Raw genomic sequence first — 18,335 nt, forward strand, 5'->3', positions numbered from 1 at the left:
AGAGCCGCTGCTCCTCCGCATCGAGAGGAGCCAGTTGAGGTGGCTCGGGCATCTGTTCCGGATGCCTCCTGGACGCCTCCCTGGGGAGGTGTTCCGGGCTTGTCCCGCTGGGAGGAGGCCTCGGGGCAGACCCAGGACACGTTGGAGAGACTATGTCTCCCGGCTGGCCTGGGAACGCCTTGGGGTTCCCCCAGAGGAACTGGAGGAGGTGTGCGGGGAGAGGGAAGTCTGGAGGACTCTGCTCGGACTGCTGCCCCCGCGACCCGGCCCCGGATAAAAGCGGAGGAAGATGGATGGAGATGGATGGCATTTAGCAGACACTTTTCTCCAAAGCGACATACATCTCAGCGAAAGTACAATTTGTGCATTACATTAGGAGAAAGAGACACGGCTGCAGACATGTGATTCTTAAGTAAATTTAGTTTGTTACTTTCCACTTGATGCACTGATGATCATCACACGAGTAGGTGCATAAAATGCAGGATAGATGAATCTTGATCACACACACATTTTCTGAACCGCTTGTCCCATACAGGGTCGCGGGGAACCGGAGCCTACCCGGCAACACAGGGCATAAGGCCGGAGGGGGAGGGGACACACTTAGGGTGGGACACCAGTCTGTCGCAAGGCAACCCAAGCGGGACTCGAACCCCAGACCCACTAGAGAGCAGGACCCGGTCCAACCCACTGCGCCACTGCATCCCTTTCTTGATCATCTTCCTACATTTTTTTTTAAAGGTGAACAAATATTTACATACAATGCAGGAGTAGCAGCTGTGTAGAGGCTTATCTGGGAATGATCACAAAGTTATGGTGCATGAACATTTACACCATGCATGAGCTTCAGAGATATTGGGTGAAGTGAGTCTGGAAAAGGTGAGTTTTCAGACCCTTCTTGAATGTAGACAGGGTTTCAGCAGTTCTGAGTAAGAGGAGGAGGTCATTCCACCACAACGGAGCCAGAACTGAGAACCTCCGTGCTTTACGTTTGTGCGTGGGACCACCAAGTGAGCAGAAGGAGATGACCAAAGGGGTCTTGTTGGGGTGTAGTGGTTGATCAAGTCCTGTAGATAGTTGGGAGCAGTTCCATTGATGCATTTGTAGGCCATAACCAGAGTGTTAAATTTGATCCGGGCAGCTATAGGAAGCCGGTGCAGAGAAACGAGTAGAGGAGATACACAGGAATGCTTCGGCAAGTCAAACACAACTTGGGCAGCAGCGTTCTGTATCAGCTGCAGAGGTTTGATGGCAGTAGCGGGAAGGCCAGAGAGAAGAGAGTTGCAGTAGTCCAGACGGGAGTAAATAGTTAAAAGCTAAAGAGGAGTATTTACATTACCTTAGAATAACATACTGTAATAAAAACCCCACTTGGAAATACCTCTGTGTGTGTGTGTGTGTGTGTGCGCGCGCGCGTTTAAAACTAAGCAGATTCAGCTGTTTCTACACCTGTTATTGGGCTGAAGGTGTGGAGAACGCTGAGAAGGGAAGCGTCACCATCACCATCTCTATCTCTACTTTGACCACTTGTACAAAGACAGCTGTACAAGGAGGATCCAACACACAGGCTTGTTGCGGGAGAAGACTTTCAGCGCGGTCGTGTCAACGGTGTCCGGCATTAACGCTCCACACGTGGGCCGCGCTACACGCCAAGGCGCAAGCGAGCCGCCAGGGGTCGCTAAAACAATACTTTTCAGCATAATCCTGACAACAGGGTCCCGGCGGTAAAGTTGGACGCTGAACAAACTTGTCCGATAAGATTTTACACACACCGGAGAACATTTGCGTTCGACAAAAAGGACCGGCGAAGTGTGCAGGAATGCAGTTCTTTTAAGAAGTACACTGTTCTTAAAAAAGTGTTGTACACTTTCAGATCAGATTAGAGGTACTTCTTGTCAAAGGAAAGGTTAATGAGGAAAACTTGAAAAACTCCGCTCGTTCGATGCGATACGTCCGCCCTTCAGTAACTTGACCTTTGCTTATAGAGTCACTGCGCAGAATACAGCAACTCCTTCACCATATCGAGTCGCTCCTGTGATTCGCCGCCAAACGTAAAGGTGTCCTTGAGTAGGGATGGGGGCGGAGCCGAAGTCTGAGTGACGTGCGCTACAAGCGAAGTGCCGCCCGCTGATTGGTGAAGCCCTGGCTATGGGCGGGAGGTTTTCCTGGAGCTCCGCCTACAGTTTACAGCAACCGCGGCCAAGCGGGAAGAGTAACGCTGGGGATTTGATCGTCCGGCCGCCACTTTCCCGGTAAACGGCGGCTTCTGGAGGAGTAAGAGCCGCTGTCTTTGCCCGGTGGATTATGAATTAGTCCCTCCGAGACTGTGAGACTAGTACTGGAGCCGATCGTTCGCGGGACTGACTGAGAGTGAGACTGACTGGTGATCCGGCAAACAAACAGCGAGGTCCGAGGAGGAGGGAAGAGAAAGAAACTTGGATCCGGTGTGACTGGAGCGTTCAAGCTCGTCCAACTTACTACCTCTAACGTCTAACTCGTCTAACTACCTATATCGGACTGACTGACTGACACACTGACGCACTGACTGACTCACTGACTGAGTGTGAGCGACTCAAAGGCTCGACGTCGTTCCTTCGGACACACAGGTGAGATTGAACTGTATTCCGCTCTCACCATGGAGACAATGAGGTGTACAGTACAGTGGTATAGTAGTATGGGTATAGTACAGCAGTACAGGGGTATAGTACAATGGTATAGTACAGTACAACGGTACAGTGGTATAGTAGTAAATGGGTATAGTACAGTACAGCAGTACATGGGGTATAGTAGTGTGGGGTATAGTACAGTACAACAGTACAGTGGTATAGTACAGTACAGTGGTATAGTACAGTACAGTGGTATAGTAGTAAGGGGTATAGTACAGTACAGCAGTACAGGGGTATAATACAGTGGTATAGTACAGTACAGTGGTATAGTAGTATGGGGTATAGTACAGTTGTATAGTACAATATGATAGTACAGTATAGTGGTATAGTAGTGTGGGGTATAGTACAGTACAGTGGTATAGTAGTGTGGGGTACAGTAGTGGTATAGTAATAAGGAGTATAGTACAGTGGTATAGTAGTAAGGGTATAGTACAGTACAGCAGTACAGGGGTATAGTACAGTGGTATAGTACAGTACAGCAGTACAGGGGTATAGTACAGTGGTATAGTAGTAAAGGGGTATAGTACAGTACAGTGGTATAGCAGGGGTATAGTACAGTGGTATAGTACAATCCAGTGGTACAGTTGTACAGTATAGTGCTGTATACCGTGACCTAATGTACTACTGTAACATGGGCCAATAATACAACACAGTAATTCAGTACTGTAATGTGGTACAGAGAGTACTGTAATGTGGTACTATAATATGGTACAGTGGTGTAGTACTGTAATTCAGTAGTGTAATATAGTGAAGTGATATAGTGCTGTAATGCAAGTGTCTCCAGCTCTAAATAGCTCAGTTACTGTAAAATAAAAAAGTTCTTGCTGTTATTATATGGTGAAATGTGTCAGAAACCTTGACTCTTGTTGTGCTTAAAGATTTTTGTTTATTTGAACATCGAATTCTCACCAAATTGATGGGAAATATCACACTATCCTACCTGTAGTTACATTTATTTGTTTAGCTGACACTTTTTCTCTAACACAACTTGCAATTATTTACCCATTTATGTATAAAGCAGGGTAATTTTACCCCCTCCAGTGCAATTTTTTTTTTTTTTAAGGTAAGTACCTTGCTCAAGGGTACTACAGCTGGATGCGAGATTTGAACCTGCAACCTTTGGGGCCAAGGGCAGCAGCAGCTCTAACCACTATGCTACCAGCTGCCCCAATGGATATTTAAATGCATTTTACACACAGTTTGTCACAAGGTGACATAGGCTTTCACTAACAGACTTACATCTGGGGACCTTCATTATGTTTTGTGTGTAAAAATGAGGTGAAAGTGGTTTGAAATAACCGGGGCCACAGGGGGAGACACGAAACAAGTGAGAGCACATGACATCCTGCCTTCAGCATCAGAAGGGCTTTCCCTGTGTATCTGTGGTACACCTCGCCTCTCTGGCCTTCCCATCTATAGGACACACACACACACACACACACACACACACACTGCTTGTCCCTAACCCTAACCCGGCAACACAGGCTGCAAGGCTGGAGGGGGCGGGGACGCACCCAGGATGGGACACCAGTCCATCACGAGGCACCCCAAGCGGGACTCGAACCCCGGACCCAGCCAAACGCACCGCGCCACCGCACCTTATCCTCACCGCATGACATCATACTTAATTTTTTCGGATTTATTATTAACCCTTATTCGTTCGAGTTCCTTGTCCAACATGACTTACGATGTTAGATGATAAACTTTTCGGTGATTTACTCATGTAAAGCAGAGTATGCTACTGTAATAATTCAGGGTAAGTGCCTCGATCAAGCCAGGGTTCTGCAGTGGGATTTGAACCCAGGCCGTTCGGCTTGCAAGGAAACACCCCAAACGCTGCAGGCTGCAGCAGCGTCACTATGTCGCATTACGTTACGGTAAATATTTACGTTTGTAACCAAGTCCAGGTCCAGCGTTACGCTTTCGTGTGGGGATAAAGACGCGGCGTTGTGCCCGTGCGCCGCCCTGTCCCGTACGCGAGGGGAAACGCGTCGGTGATTACGGAGAGACGGCTGCTGTTTATTGACTCAGAAGTAGGCGGCGGAACGCGCGACTGTTGTCGGGGAAGGAAAGCGCAGCGACCTCGCTTTCCACGCCCTGTGTTCCTCGGTGGGTGTGGAGTCACGCGCCGACAGGTTACGTAACACGGTGAGGACACATTACAGGGAGCGGGGCAGCGCAGGGCAGCGCAGGGCCAAGAGCTCCTTTTAAGAGCATTGTTATGTGTTTCAGCTGGACCGCTAAGATCAGAGTCGTCCCCTTCCCGGAGCCGAGCGCAGGAAACCTCCCTGGTACTCGGTGTCCCCGCACCTCCCAGAGTACACAAGCTCTGCACACAACTCTTGTTTTTAATATCTGAACTCTCCTAGACCCCTAACGGAGGGGGCGGCGGGGTATCCGTTCCCCCCCCCCCGGAGCTCCGCTGTTGCCTTGGGAGCCTGCCGGAGCGCTCCGTTTGATCTCCCGACGATCTCGGCGTGCTAATTTGCCGACAGGACGGTGGAAACTTGTACGTGGGGGGAAAAAAAAAAAAAAAATTGGCACAGGATATTATTCTTGCGCACTTTGTTGGCGTTCCCTGCGGTGAACAATCGGGGCTGAGCGCCGTGCTCCCCACAGTGGCTTCCTGCAGGAAAAGGAGCGCTTTCGCAAAGGCTGGGCGCGGCGCCAGCTTCCCTTACAGAGGAGATTGTTCTCCTGCTGGATTCCCAAACAAATGAGGCAAATGAGAAGTTGGTCGCAAAGCTCTGGCTTCTGGGCGCCGCTTGCTCCTCGCGCCTAAGCAACGCCAACGGAGGCTTCTCCGGCACCTCCGGCAAACATTGGTACCAGCAGGGTGACCGTGGCGAAACCTTGAATCTTTTGCTTCCTCTAAATATAATGCAATGTGCGCAGATCGTAGAGATGCGTCCCGCGCCGACGCCTCTGCGTAGTGCTCGTCGAACCCTTGGCGACTCACTGGTTCTCTTGTGTTTCCACATTCTGTTTGGCGCTGTAGTTTTGGGCGCCTGAGGTTGACCTTCAAGTCGGAGCGCATTCATCCAGAAGCCCATTGCACCTATGGAAAAGGAAGGAGAAAAGGGGCAATAAAGAGCAACGAGAGGTCATCGCCCGCTCTGCGGGGCGCGCTGACCGTGCGGGGGGCAGGCAGAAGACCCCTGCCGATGTGAGCCGGCGGTCTTCGACTCCCCAGGGTGAAGCATCGCGTCAGACAGAAGCACGTCCCGTGTTGAGCGAAGCGGCTGACCGGAGCTCCTCGACGGGTTCATGTGGCTCCTCCTTGGCCCGGTCGCTTGACGGCGGGGGGCGGCCCTGTGCGACTCCAACTCTGTCTCCAACCGGGGGCGCTCTGCTCCAGACACGGCGACCATGGGCAAGGAACAGGAGCTCCTGCAAGCCGTGAAGAACGGAGACCTGCCCTCCGCCCAGAAGCTGGTGGCCAAGGTGAAGACCAGCCGCAGCAGTGAGTGTTCGTCTTCGCGCTTGCTTCTCCAGCTGCGTTTCCCTCCCTGCTCCCTTAGTCCCAGAGTGTGTGTGTGTGTGTGTGTGTGTAGTGTTCTGTGTATTTTATTCAAGCCACACTTCTGTTATAGTGAGGAGGTGATGGGACACGTTGGGTGGGATCGGCCGCGTTTGAGTTTAACACCTGTGGTCCAACTCACGATATAGAACCTGATTCATTTTTGGATTTTACTTCCCTTGTCTCCCAGTTCCCTACAGCTGATTATCCAGTTTTTAGGTGTCCCTCTCAATGTCCAACATCCATGGCGGTTCGGGAGTAATGTGCAGACACACACCCCTTCTAATGTGTGATGGGTGACAACACTTTTGCAGGGCAGTGCCTCTTGCCCCCGATACCCCAAAGCGTCGTAGGCGCCTTTCCCACTAGGTGTCGCTGTGATTGATAAATGGGACGGGACCCCGACCGCATCGCCCTCCCGGGGCGCCACCGTCCGGTTTCGCTGGGCCTCCTCAGCTAGTGGCAAGACGGGGATTTGAACCCAGGTTCCCACCACAGGGCGAACAACAATTCACCGACGTGCCGGTTTGGACGCCCGGGACCTGTTCTGTTCCACCTCTTTACTATTCTCTAGGTGTCCTCGACCCAGTTAAGGCCAGTGCCGCCAGGAGGAAAAAACGAAAGCAGTTCTATAGTCACCTTAAACACTCGTCTCATTAATTGCAGGCACTCTTAATTTGGTGAAATGATAAAATGTTTCCAGCGAAGTGATGCTACAGCAAAATTGGCAGTAGGCGCAATGTACGTCGTCCCCTAAGTGGACGGACATGCTGTCCTTCGCGTTTGTCCGCCTCCTCCTGCATTCGTAATTACTTTCGCGTTTTACGCGTACTGTTACACCTCGCGCTTTTGTCCAAAGCCGTGTGCGGTGAAACGAGAAAAGCGCCGCCTTCTGTTTCGCTACTGACCGTTGTCCGATAATTTCTTCGTCCTTCTGACCAGCTGCGCCGGTTGCTCTGCACCGTGTTTATTCTCGCTGCGTTAACCGTTCTGAAATTCTGCAGAAACGCACCTAAAAGTTGTTAGTGCTCGTTGGCCTCGAGCGCCGAACAGTTTTAACAAAACTCTCGCAAAATCTGAGCCTTGCGGTCAAATGCGCTCCATCGGACGGGACCTGGCTTTCGTCGGGGTCCGCGGAGGAAAATGCTCAAGAGTCTGTTCCGAGAAGGCAAGAGTCCTCCTCTATCCATTAACCTCTGACCCGCTGACCTCCGGGGCGGCCTGGCATGCGCATCAGAAGGTCCCGCCGCCCCGCGCTTCGTTCCGTGCCCTCCGAACGGAGCGGCATCTCGACCCACGTGCTACCGGTCGTCGGATGGACGTCGGTCCCCGCCCCCCGTCTCGGCCGCGTGACCCGGGAGATCGGTACCATCGTCACTTAATGTGCTTTTCGGGGATTCGCTGAATCGGAGTGGCCGGTCTAGCAGTAATTCTGCGCTCCGTTCCATGTAAATGTCTTCCTTTTTGCTACATGCGCCACGGAAGGCGAAGGGTTATCAACCTTATTTTGACATTTTTATCTTGTATCGGTGTTCATTCCCCGGTGACCTGCGCACTCCCACGCGCTGCATGGCTTTTTCTACTTTCTCTTCAAAGTTCCAGTGCGGTTAATTCGGTACTTTTTAAGCCTTAAATGATCAGGGGAGCTTTGCAGAAAAGCAGGAGTTTAACTCGTGCGTATAGGTTAGTCGGGGTTATTGCGTCATTATGGCACTAGGGTAAAACGTCCGCTCCGGCCGGCGTTGTCGTCGTTTGAGAAAACGCTCCGGGGTGAACGTGTAATGAGATTGCGTGCTGCAGTTCCGCTGCTCTCAACTCTAGTTCTATCTACGCGCTCCGGCGCTGCTCTCGGCCCCGGGGTCAAGCCGCAAACGCGGGCCAAGGTGACGGGAGGGCTCGGGTAGATGGATGGTTGTGGTGCGGAGAGAGATACAGGGCTGATGGGAGGAGGTAGTGTGGGGCAGGGGCAGGATGTAAACAGATCAGTGTGAGTCCTAGCAGCCTGCCTTAGCGTCCCTCCTGCCCCCACCCCACCCCCTGAGGGGAGCAAAGGCTGACCCGTGAAAGCCCGGTGGGACACAGTCAAGTGAGATGGAGGGAAGCTCACGCCTTGTTGGAAAGAGATCCATCATCACCCTTTCTGCTGTTGACAAAAGAATCTCAGCGGAGCCCTTTGGAGAAGCCAAAATGCTCGAGTCCAGTCAGGCCTCCCCACTATTACCAGGGTAATTGGGCTGTATTTACTTAGGAAACACCTTCATCGAGGCCATATTACATGCATTTACACAAGCTATTTAGATTAAATCCTTTGTCCAAAGCAGTTATGGCTTAGATTTTAACCTGCAACCTCAGTGAAGAGTTCAGTTTAATGACTGTTTTTCCTTCTCCTTGGTCCTTTTCTTGCGTCATTTTGTCTGCACAGTTTTGTCATTCTTGCGAACTGCATCTTGGCCTTTGGTCAGTGTCCCCCGGGGAGGGCACATCTGTAGGTGAATAACCCGTTACTGGAAATATTTCTGTTTTGTTTGCTTAACTATTTGGAACTATCAGCATGAAAGCAGAAGCAGTCTCGGTAGAGGGTAATTTTAGTTTTAGAGATGGTATATAAATATCATGACAAAGGCTCATTTTTTTATTCGGTCTTCAGATGGTCATGATGCATTGTTTACTTAGGGCAGTGAAAAGTAGGTGCTTTCTGGGTACATCTTTGAAAGAATACAGTTATGTGTTTCTGCTAGTAGTATAAAGGTTGGCTGTGAGCTCAGATTGGATCGCTCAAAAATTAAATGAACAAACCTGCCAAAGGGCGAACTTAAATGCACACGCACCAGCACAAGTGGTTAGCAGTGATTTTTATATTATTATTATTATTATTATTATTATTAGGCTATAAATCATGAAATCATGACTCCACACTGCTTCTCAGCCCTGTTGCACCTTGAGTTGGACCGCTGTATTCTGACAAAATAGCCTGCCAGGACCACCCCTCCATTGTTCTTACCATGGCTTACTTCTTGTTTTTTCCCCACCCTCATAACCCTGCTCTCATTTTGTCTAGGTCCTTGTTGGAATTGTCCGCAGGAACAATACAGGCCCTGCAAGGATTCAGTGAACACATGTTGCCCATTGAAATAGTGTAGGACTCACCCGTAATGTGCCTTTTTTTCAGACCGCGATGTTTGATTCCAGAAATTACTCCCCAGAGTAAAACTGGCTATGAAAATATCAGTCTCTCAAAATTATTTTTTCATTTAGCTGATGCCTTCGTCCAACATGATTTACAATGTTGCATTTGTGTACTAAGCTACTTACAGTGATTTACATTACATTTACATTCACTCATTTAGCTGACACTTTTCTCCAGAGCAACTTACGATGTCAAGTTACTTACAATAGTTTACCCATTTATACAGCAGGGTATTTTTACTGTATCACTTCAGTACTGTATTAATCATAGATATCATGCCTTGATCAAGGCTAGTACAGCAGAAGTAGGGATTAAAACCCAAGTTCTTCAATTACCAGGTGATAGATAACCGCTACATCACATGCTGCCCTAGAAAAAAAGGTAATGGTAAATGGTACAAACAGAATGGTAAAACAGTGCGGTAGTTCATCACATCCATAAAAATGTGTCCACAATGACAAAATTTGACATGTCACATATTTGTCATTTTTTCCATATATAACATATGCGCAGTGTGAGCATGGTCTCTTTTGTCATTAACATTTTGATGAAACTGGTTGTATTAGAGGATGGGGGGTGGTGCATGGGGTCACGTTCAGGTCCTCTATGAATTTAAGCTAACACATGGCAGTGACTCATAATGCCAGGATAAATGTTTCTCTTATCTTTGAACTTTGCTCATAGTTTAGGAGGTGAAGGAGGTTTGACTGCTGCAGGCCAAATGGCAACCGCTTGGACGCTTGTGCACTTGCTGATGTGTTGGACAACAGATGGACAAGTCTGTGTGAGACCCTGTGGGAACCTTCACAAGGGGTTAAGTATGTGCTCTTGGAGCTGGAGTCCACACTGTTCCCCTTTTATCAAAGTCAAAAAGCATCAGATGGTGCAGAACAACAATACAGATGTAGCTGATACGCCAAGTCCCATTGTTAGTTTTTGCGTATACATGGTCTTTCTACACCCTACAGTCATTGGGGTTGTTTTTCCTCGGGACAAAAAGTGGAAATTTAGGCTGATAAGGTTAAACCCAGCCTCGCAGAAATAGACCCTCCAGTCAAAATAACAGCGAGGTTCCAAAAGGGTGAGCAGAGCTTTCAAAAATTCAGTAGGATTTGCATGTAGTTCAAGTGTTAATTTTTCTCTTGGGAGTATGATAGAGACTTGAGTCAACCACATATTTGCGGAGGGAGCTTCTGTTGTTTACTTAGCTATGGCACATTTTCTGGCCAAGCGTGTGAAAATAATCAATGTGGGTTTTTTTTGTACGTTCATCAGAAACAAAAATTGGGTTGTGGTTTAACTGGAATGTAGAGGTGGCGAAGTCAAACACCGAATAAAGTTTGGACAAATCATACTTTGATCTTTTGAACAGTTGAATTAACGCCATTCTGGTAAGGTTGTATCGTATCACGTTCCCGCAATTCGTCGAGGGATGTGTCGTGGTGCCCAGAATGACTCGATATTTGAGATGAGCTGAGATGAAATATCCTGTGAAGAGGTACAGGAGAAAGGCAGATCCGGAAAATTAACTCTACGTTTTGATGAGGTCCGGGCGAGTACGGAGATGCGTAACGCAAAAGAAGGATCGCACTCTCAAACCCCCGAAGAACTGCATTTCGGCTTCTTTTGGTGTGAGTGTTAACTCAAATTCCACACCAAAGTGTCACCGATGACTCTAGAGGAGTTTCTAATTAGTCAAACTCCATTAGGGTAAAAACACATGAGAGATTCATGGCAGCAGATCCATGACCAGTTCAGTGAAATTGAGGAGAGACTTAAGAGCACAATCCTCTGTTTTGTTGAAGTCTTCAGAAGTACACGGTGTTGGGTTTACGGCGCGACTCTTCCAGGTCCATTCGGTTCTTATTCTGGAAGGCTACAGTCCAGCAGGCTTTTGTACCACCCGGCACTGAAGAACTCAGTTCAGCAGTTCATTGGGTTTCTCAGTAGAGGGGATGTAATGAGAGCTGCTCAGCCTTTGCTACTTTGGGTCTTTGATGGGAATCACGTGTTTGAGTCTACCACCAGGGTTCTGCTACCTGAAACAAAAGTCAGCAGCACTGGCCAGACATGGACATGTTTAGTTTTAGACTCATAACTAATTAAGATTGAAAGTTACACATCCTAGTTATACATCTGTATTCCGTCCCCAGTGAGGTACAGTGTGGTCCTTTTGTTACTGCAGTGTACTGGCAGCATTCGGACAAGAGGTCTCTATTAAGGCCTCATTAGATGCCTGTTGCTCAAGTACGGCGTGTGAACGAGGGTGCCAGACAAAGAAAGCGAGGGGTGCTGTAGGGACGCTGCGGGCTACAGCGCCACGAGGAGCAGCTGCCAGACGCCGGAGGAGGCCGGGGGGAGCGGGAGGCGTCCTAAATGGGCCCGCTTCGCAAGCCTCGGCCCCAGGGCAACGTGTCGCACGGAGCCCAACGCGGAGCCTGGCCGGGTCTCCTTGTCCTCTCTTGTCCCCATGAGCCTGGCTGGCGCTCCCTGCACCTGCGACATCGGGTCAGCATTGGGCTGAAGGCCCGGGAGTGTCCCCTCGCACGATGCTGCACGTCAGCTGGTAGCCAGTTTCGCTACATTTCCATCCGTCCGTGCAGCTGATGCCTCCGTCCATAGCGACCGGCAACGTTAGCTTTGTGTACGAAGCTACTCGCAATTTTTCCGCTACTTATAGAGCGGGACGGTTTTTGCTCCATCACTTCTGGATACCACTTCCTCAAAGGGTACTAAAGCAGGAGTGGGGTTTTCAACCTCAGACTGCAAAGTGCTGGCTTTAACCTCTCTGCGTAACCGACTGCTTTAACCGCTTCTGCCTTGTAGCCCGCCTCCCTTCATCTCTACTCGTGCTTTTACGGCCCACCGTGAGACTTTCCCTCCGAGCCGCAGCGCACGCGTCTTGTCTGGTTACATAAATAAGTGCGGTAATAAAAATGCTAATGAATTCATAACATAAATTCAGCCCTCAGATGCTTATTGCTATTAGTCATCCGAGGAGAAATGAATGAAAGCGCAGCAGCCGTTCCTTCAATCTGTGCGTTGCATTTGTCAGTGTGTTTGTGAGCAGGGTGTAGTAATACTGTTCACACTTATGCTTTGAGTTACATGAAACTCTTCTTCGGTCACGATGCTCTCGTCCTGCTTCTGGTCCGGGTGTCCTTGTTAGAGGGAGGAAAAGGTCATTAATAATGAGCCGGGCATTTGGAACGAGGCCAGCGTGAAGCGAGTGGCGTAACGATGGGGTCGATGTGGAGAATCGGCGTTACCCAGCACCTCTCCGGCTGCGAACGCCGTATGCCAAACGGTCGAGCGCCGGCCAGCGGTGGGGGAACGACCCTCCGCTGCAGAGACAGCAGGGCTGCAGCGAATCGCGCTGGTTCTCAACATTTTTAAAAGTCTCACCGGTGCCTTTAATGTTTTATGATTCCGCAAAGCACGACGTAAGCTCTGTGACGAAGAAAGGCGCCGTAGGCTCGTAAGCTTGAGAAAGAAAGAAAAAGCCAAGCTCGTGCGCTTTCCCCTTCTTGCCTCAGCGCTGCTGCGCACATCTTGCGTCTACTAATAGCCTCGGTCGTTAAAAATTTCTTTTGCGATCGCTGCTTTTTAAATTCACTTTTGGTTTCTCGATGCGTACGTTTATTTTCTAAAAAAAAAACCACACTTACGAGTCACATTCTTAAGTAATAATTGCCCACTTGAAAGCTGTCGAAATAGGCACGATCTCTCCGGTCGCGTCTAAATTTGGACCGTGTGCATAAACGCAGGAAAGAGCGCGATTAATTAAAAGAGAGTTAAGCCAGTTGCAGGCGGACTTCTGTATTAGCCGTCCTCCTGGGGAGCTCTTAGCTGAGGGGGCAAACGAGCAGATCGTCCCCCTTGCGTGGGAGCTGTGTGTGCCAAAGCTTACGTGCCAAACCGTAGATGCTGTGTGAAATCCCTGATGGGTCGCCGCCGATGATGAAGGTCGGCTTTGACGTCGGTGCACGAGATGTCTCGGGGGCCCGTTAAACAGGCGGGTCCTGTTAACTTTGTAAAGGGGTCAGTTGTTCCTCCGGAGAAGGGGAAGGGAAATAGGGGAATGAAAAGATGAAACTCTTCCATAAGCGATTTTTACGGTCTTGGTGTGAGCCGGGTTTCAGTTTCGCTTGGTAAATGGAATAGTAGGGGGTTTTAATCGAGGGCCTTGTGGGCACATATCGCACTTTCGTTTAAAGTGATTATTTATTTGTTTAGGTGACGCTTTTACATTTACATTTGTTCATTTAGCAGACGCTTTTCTCCAAAGCGACGTACATCTCAGCGAAAATACAATTTGTGCATTACATTAGGAGAAAGAGACATGGCTGCAGACGTGTGATTCTTAAGTAAACCTTGTTTGTTACTTTCCACTTGATGCACCGATGTTCGTCGCTCGAGTAGGTGCATAAAACGCAGAATAGACGATAGATAGCTTTTCTCCAAATCAACTTGAAGTTTTCTGTTTTTATACTGGGCTACTGGGCAATTGAGTAATTTTTTTCCAATTTTGCAGCTGGATAATTTTTACTACGTCATTTCAGGGTATGTACCTTGCTTTAGGGTAATACAGCAAAAGCAGGTTTACACCAAGGTCCTCGGAGTGCAAGGTGTCCACCTGTCCGCTACACCATCTGTTGCCGCAACACCATAGCTGGTTGGCTCAAAGTACTCAAATGTGTTGATGCTATGAATTGTAAGAAAGTCCAGCAGGACAATGTCCAAGTGACCAGGCCTGAGACTGATTAAGAGCTCTACAATAGAGCACATCATCTTCACTTTTCATGTCTCGAACAAGCCTTGTTTTACATGGGTGACTTTATCATGAACTGTCATTGAGGGAAAACAGCTGATTTTCTGTAAAGGTTTGTTATAACAATAATGCCCAGGACAAGACATGCGAGCTGCACGGGAGATAAATAACTCCCTGCGAATCTCTGTCGAAACGGGATGGGTGCGTGAGCTGTGTTATCTCACGAAGCTGGGGTCAAGCGGCATCAGTTAAAATCAGTTAGTTGTTTGCGTATGTGCCGTACATTGGCGCAATTCTTGTGTTGTCTGCCTGCGGATTCGGAATGTGCTGGAATGGCGAGGATCTCCTGTAATCACTGTTGCGAACTGGTTTATCTCTGCCCTCCTGTGTAGGGGTGTACAGAACTCCTTACAAGAGTCTCAGTGCATCGATGATCACATCTCCGGTAAGGCCTGCTTCAGTGCGTAGTCCCTCCGTATGAGCTTTCTGTTGCTCCATTTTTTTATTCTTCTTATTTATCTATTTAGCTGGTACTTTTTTGCCAAATCAACATACAATGTCAAGTTTCTGTGATGAGATACTTACATCTTTTTACCTATTTCAAGTAATTTCTACTGCTGTATATGAATTCATGATAAGTTTGAACCCGCGTCCTTTGATGGCAAGGCATCGGCTCTTACCCACTACGCTACCTTGTGGTGGTTTATAAGTGTTTTTGATGTAAATGACATTTTTTTTTTTTTTTAATGAGATAATGCAAAATTAAGTCTGTTTTGCAAGCGTGCGGCGATATTACTTGGTTTGAAGCTCCAGCTGGAAACAAACTAAAGAGTCTGTAAAAAGCAATTAGACTTTGCAACTAAAGCCGCTAACAATTAGCCTTAAGATTGGTGACGTCTTGGCGAACGGCAGTGAATACTCCGCGCACAGGCCACACAGAAGGCACAATGGCACTTAAAGTAGCTTTTAATGTTCTTTCGTTTCTAAAGGCGTTACATTTAGACTTTTCCTCAAGCTACCGTTTTCTCTCCTGGAGGCCCTTCGCCGTTGAAATGTTGGGAATACGTGTAAAATGTATGCCTCGAGTGAGGAATGGTAAAAACAATAATACTGGACTCAGTTAACTGTAGGACTGTTCTGTTAAAGACATTTGATGTCGATGCGTTACACTAACTGTTTAACAAGCTCCTCCGTTGAGTTTGAAATGTTGACGATACCGAAAGCTCCAAAATTTAGTCCGTTAGTTTTCCCACCTTTTAAAATCCTTTGATTTTTATGGGTTTGGAAATAACTGCTAAAAAGCATCAAGAAAGAACTCAATATTCTCATAGTGGAGTGTGACTTATTGCACTAAAAATAAGCCAGGCTTTTCCTTTCCAGTTTGAAAAAAATTCAGCTCAGCAGGGGCACCAGCACAAAGAGAAACTGCCATGAGAAGTGTTGTTAAAAAAAAAAAAAAAAAAAAAGACCCTGGGGCCATGTATGTTGGCCCTCTGATGTTCAGGTTTTAACTTCTTAAGTTCTGATATAGACGCTTTATTCCAAGCACGTCAGTAAAGACGTTAATTAAAAGCAAAATGACAGCTTGGTCATGTGTTCCGCACCATTTTGCGGAGAGACACGTTCCCGCGCAACCGTCGATCAGAGGGGTCGGGATGTAGATAAAAAGCAAAAACAAAGTTGGTAATAAAGGAAAATGCCATTATGTTTGGGGTCTTGTGTTTCCTGTTGTCCTGGGAACAAACCGATTCTGTACAGCTTCTGATTGCACTGTTTGAGTGCGCGCTCTCGTTTGTGCCCACTTCTCTTTCTCACACTCCCTTTCTGTCCTGGGAGGTGCGGCCGAAATGGCCCCTCAATGGGTGCTCCGTCACCGTGAATGAGCGCTTCCTCCCCGATCCCATGCTTTGCCAGTCTGAGGCCCGGCCAGCACAGCCAGACAAAAGACCGGGGGAGGGTGGAAAAAAAAAAAAAAAAAAAAAGGCTGACGCCATCCCTTCCCTTTTGTGCTCCTGAAAGAACAACGTTTCACTGTTCTTGGCCTAGGAAATCGATTTCGCAAGTGCCACGGTGTCACTGGGCACGACATCAGGTGAAAGGGTTAGGGTTTCCTACATGAAATTTTGCTTTCCAGACCAGCTTGTAGCATTAGCTACTTCCATCGCAGTGACTGGTGGAGACCAGCTGAAGTTGTGACGTATAACTAATGAGAAGCGGAAAAGTCTCTTGATTCAGATGCCCGAACTTAAGAATCTGCGTTCGACCTGGAAAGGCCGCTGTGACGTGGGCTTGTTTGTGGGGATGTCTTTCGCTTGATGGGGACTCCAGGAATGCACATAGTGTGTTGGTTTTTCAGAAGAGTTTCCAAGAGTGACGTGCTGCTTTAGTAACACGGAGCTCCGGACTGAGCGCTGTACCACCGGTATCGAGAGTGGTGCAGTAAAAGATGCAGCCTCTTCAGGAGAATTTGAGCAACCTGAAAAGGAGAGGTCAAATCAACCCAGAGCAACACCTCACATTTCAAAACATCCAAAACTGGCAGCATGGAGGAACTTCAGTATTGAACTGAGCACCTGAAAGGATGATACCAGACAAGACAGAGACTCTGCTTACAGAATGAAGGGCATCGGTGTTGGAGAACAGCAGTCTCTTTAGAACAGTGTTGACCAGAGTCAGCCATCAACCCCAGCATCAATAACCACTTGTCCATTGCAGGGTCACCATGGTCAGCAACATAGGGTATGAGGTAGGGTGTGCCCTGGACAGGACACCGGTCCCATCTCGGAGCAGTCGCACACACGTGCGCTATCGGCAATTAACCCGAATCCTGTTAGGGAAGCGTCTTTTGAACGAAACGGATATTATACCACTTCTTATGATGGTGGCTAGCGTGCCGCCTTGTGTTTCAGCCTCAGTGCCCTGCTCAAGGATTCTTTACCGGTGTCCCTGCTCAGATTTAAACCTACACCCTTTACACTGTTAAGCTACCTACAACTATTGACCCATTTATACAGCTGGCTAAAGTTATTGGAGCAATTTAGGCTAAGTACGTTGTTCAAGGGTTGCAATTTTCTGCGCTGCAGATGAGCGCTTTAGCCTTAAAGTCAAGGCCTCGTTCAGATTTCGAGTCAAATCTGAAGCAGCCATGTTAACAGCTGTGATTATTAAATTGTAATGAATGGCTACATGAGCCGTCATTGGAAAAACAACAGCGTGAGGTTTAAACTTGAAATTCTCGTCCAACTTCTGAAATCCCTAATTATATTTACAGTTTAACCGTGGCGTCAGATATCTGCAGTCGACTTAGTCAATTTTCCAGGCATCGAGCCAGCGGTGGTGCTTGACACACGTGGACCTGTGGAAACATCAGGCCGGGTCCTGACAAAGAGGAACCCTACGGGACTTGGTGAGAGTCCGGCACACCTCTTAATATTGAAATATCGAGTCTCTCTATTTGAATCATCGTGAAATATCTTTCCTCTCGTATTTACTTCCACTGCATTCACAGGAGAGAGGCCCAAGTTATAGGACCTGTCAAAAATGTAGACTACGGTATCATACCTGTCGGGGTTCCTCAGCTCAGTCTGAGACAGAGTGGTCCATTGATGGAGCTCTGATCACGACAATATGGAATTGGGGTTGGGGGGGATTGCCATCTCGTCCTCCATTCTCTGCCACGGTCCTTCCGTCGTACTGCTCCCGTCGCCCCCTTGTTTTTGAGGTGCCCCCTCCTCTAATCGCTCTCTCTCCTTCTCGCGCCCTCCTTCGCGCCTCGCTAACAGTTCCTGGGGTCTGCCTCTTCCATTGTGAGGGCCTCTGGGCCTCACAGTAGGGTGAGCAGCGGCTGCATTATTTAAAGGATTTTCCCTCAAATGGCCAAGCTAATCCTGGCGTACTTTTGCCAGGTTCCTGGGGTCTGCATTGAGACTTTACACTCTTGTTAACTGACAGACCTTCTAAATTGGCCACTCGCATAAAGAAATTCCCTTTTAAGTTGTGTTTTTCTTTTCTTTTTCGCTGCTAGTTACTTTTTTTTTTTAAAGGCCAAACGGTGCCTGGTTGGGAAATTACCGCTTGCTCTGCTGTGTTTTGGTTTGGCTTTGCGATCTCTCCGCTGTCTACTGGCATACCGGCGGAGTTGGAGTTGGAGATGGAGACGTCTACGGTTTCAGGGCCTGTTTTAAGGAGCGCTGT

The 18,335-nt window shown here is 48.3% G+C and overlaps 1 protein-coding gene across 2 annotated transcripts in view; it reads left to right on the forward strand.

Moving 5' to 3' along the window:
- The first annotated feature begins 2,197 nt into the window (after positions 1 to 2,197).
- The window catches only part of LOC108940015 (caskin-2-like), a 56,652-nt gene continuing 40,514 nt past the window's right edge, over positions 2,198 to 18,335 (forward strand). For both annotated transcript variants that reach the window (XM_018761763.2, XM_018761765.2), the window contains exons 1-2: positions 2,198 to 2,603; positions 5,662 to 6,126. In XM_018761763.2, coding sequence (XP_018617279.2) covers positions 6,033 to 6,126 — 94 coding nt within the window. In that variant the 5' untranslated portion in view covers positions 2,198 to 2,603; positions 5,662 to 6,032. The remainder of the gene's footprint in view (positions 2,604 to 5,661; positions 6,127 to 18,335) is intronic.

This window comes from Scleropages formosus, chromosome 20 (genome assembly GCF_900964775.1).
Source record: "Scleropages formosus chromosome 20, fSclFor1.1, whole genome shotgun sequence".
NCBI classification, from domain to species: Eukaryota; Metazoa; Chordata; class Actinopteri; order Osteoglossiformes; family Osteoglossidae; genus Scleropages; species Scleropages formosus.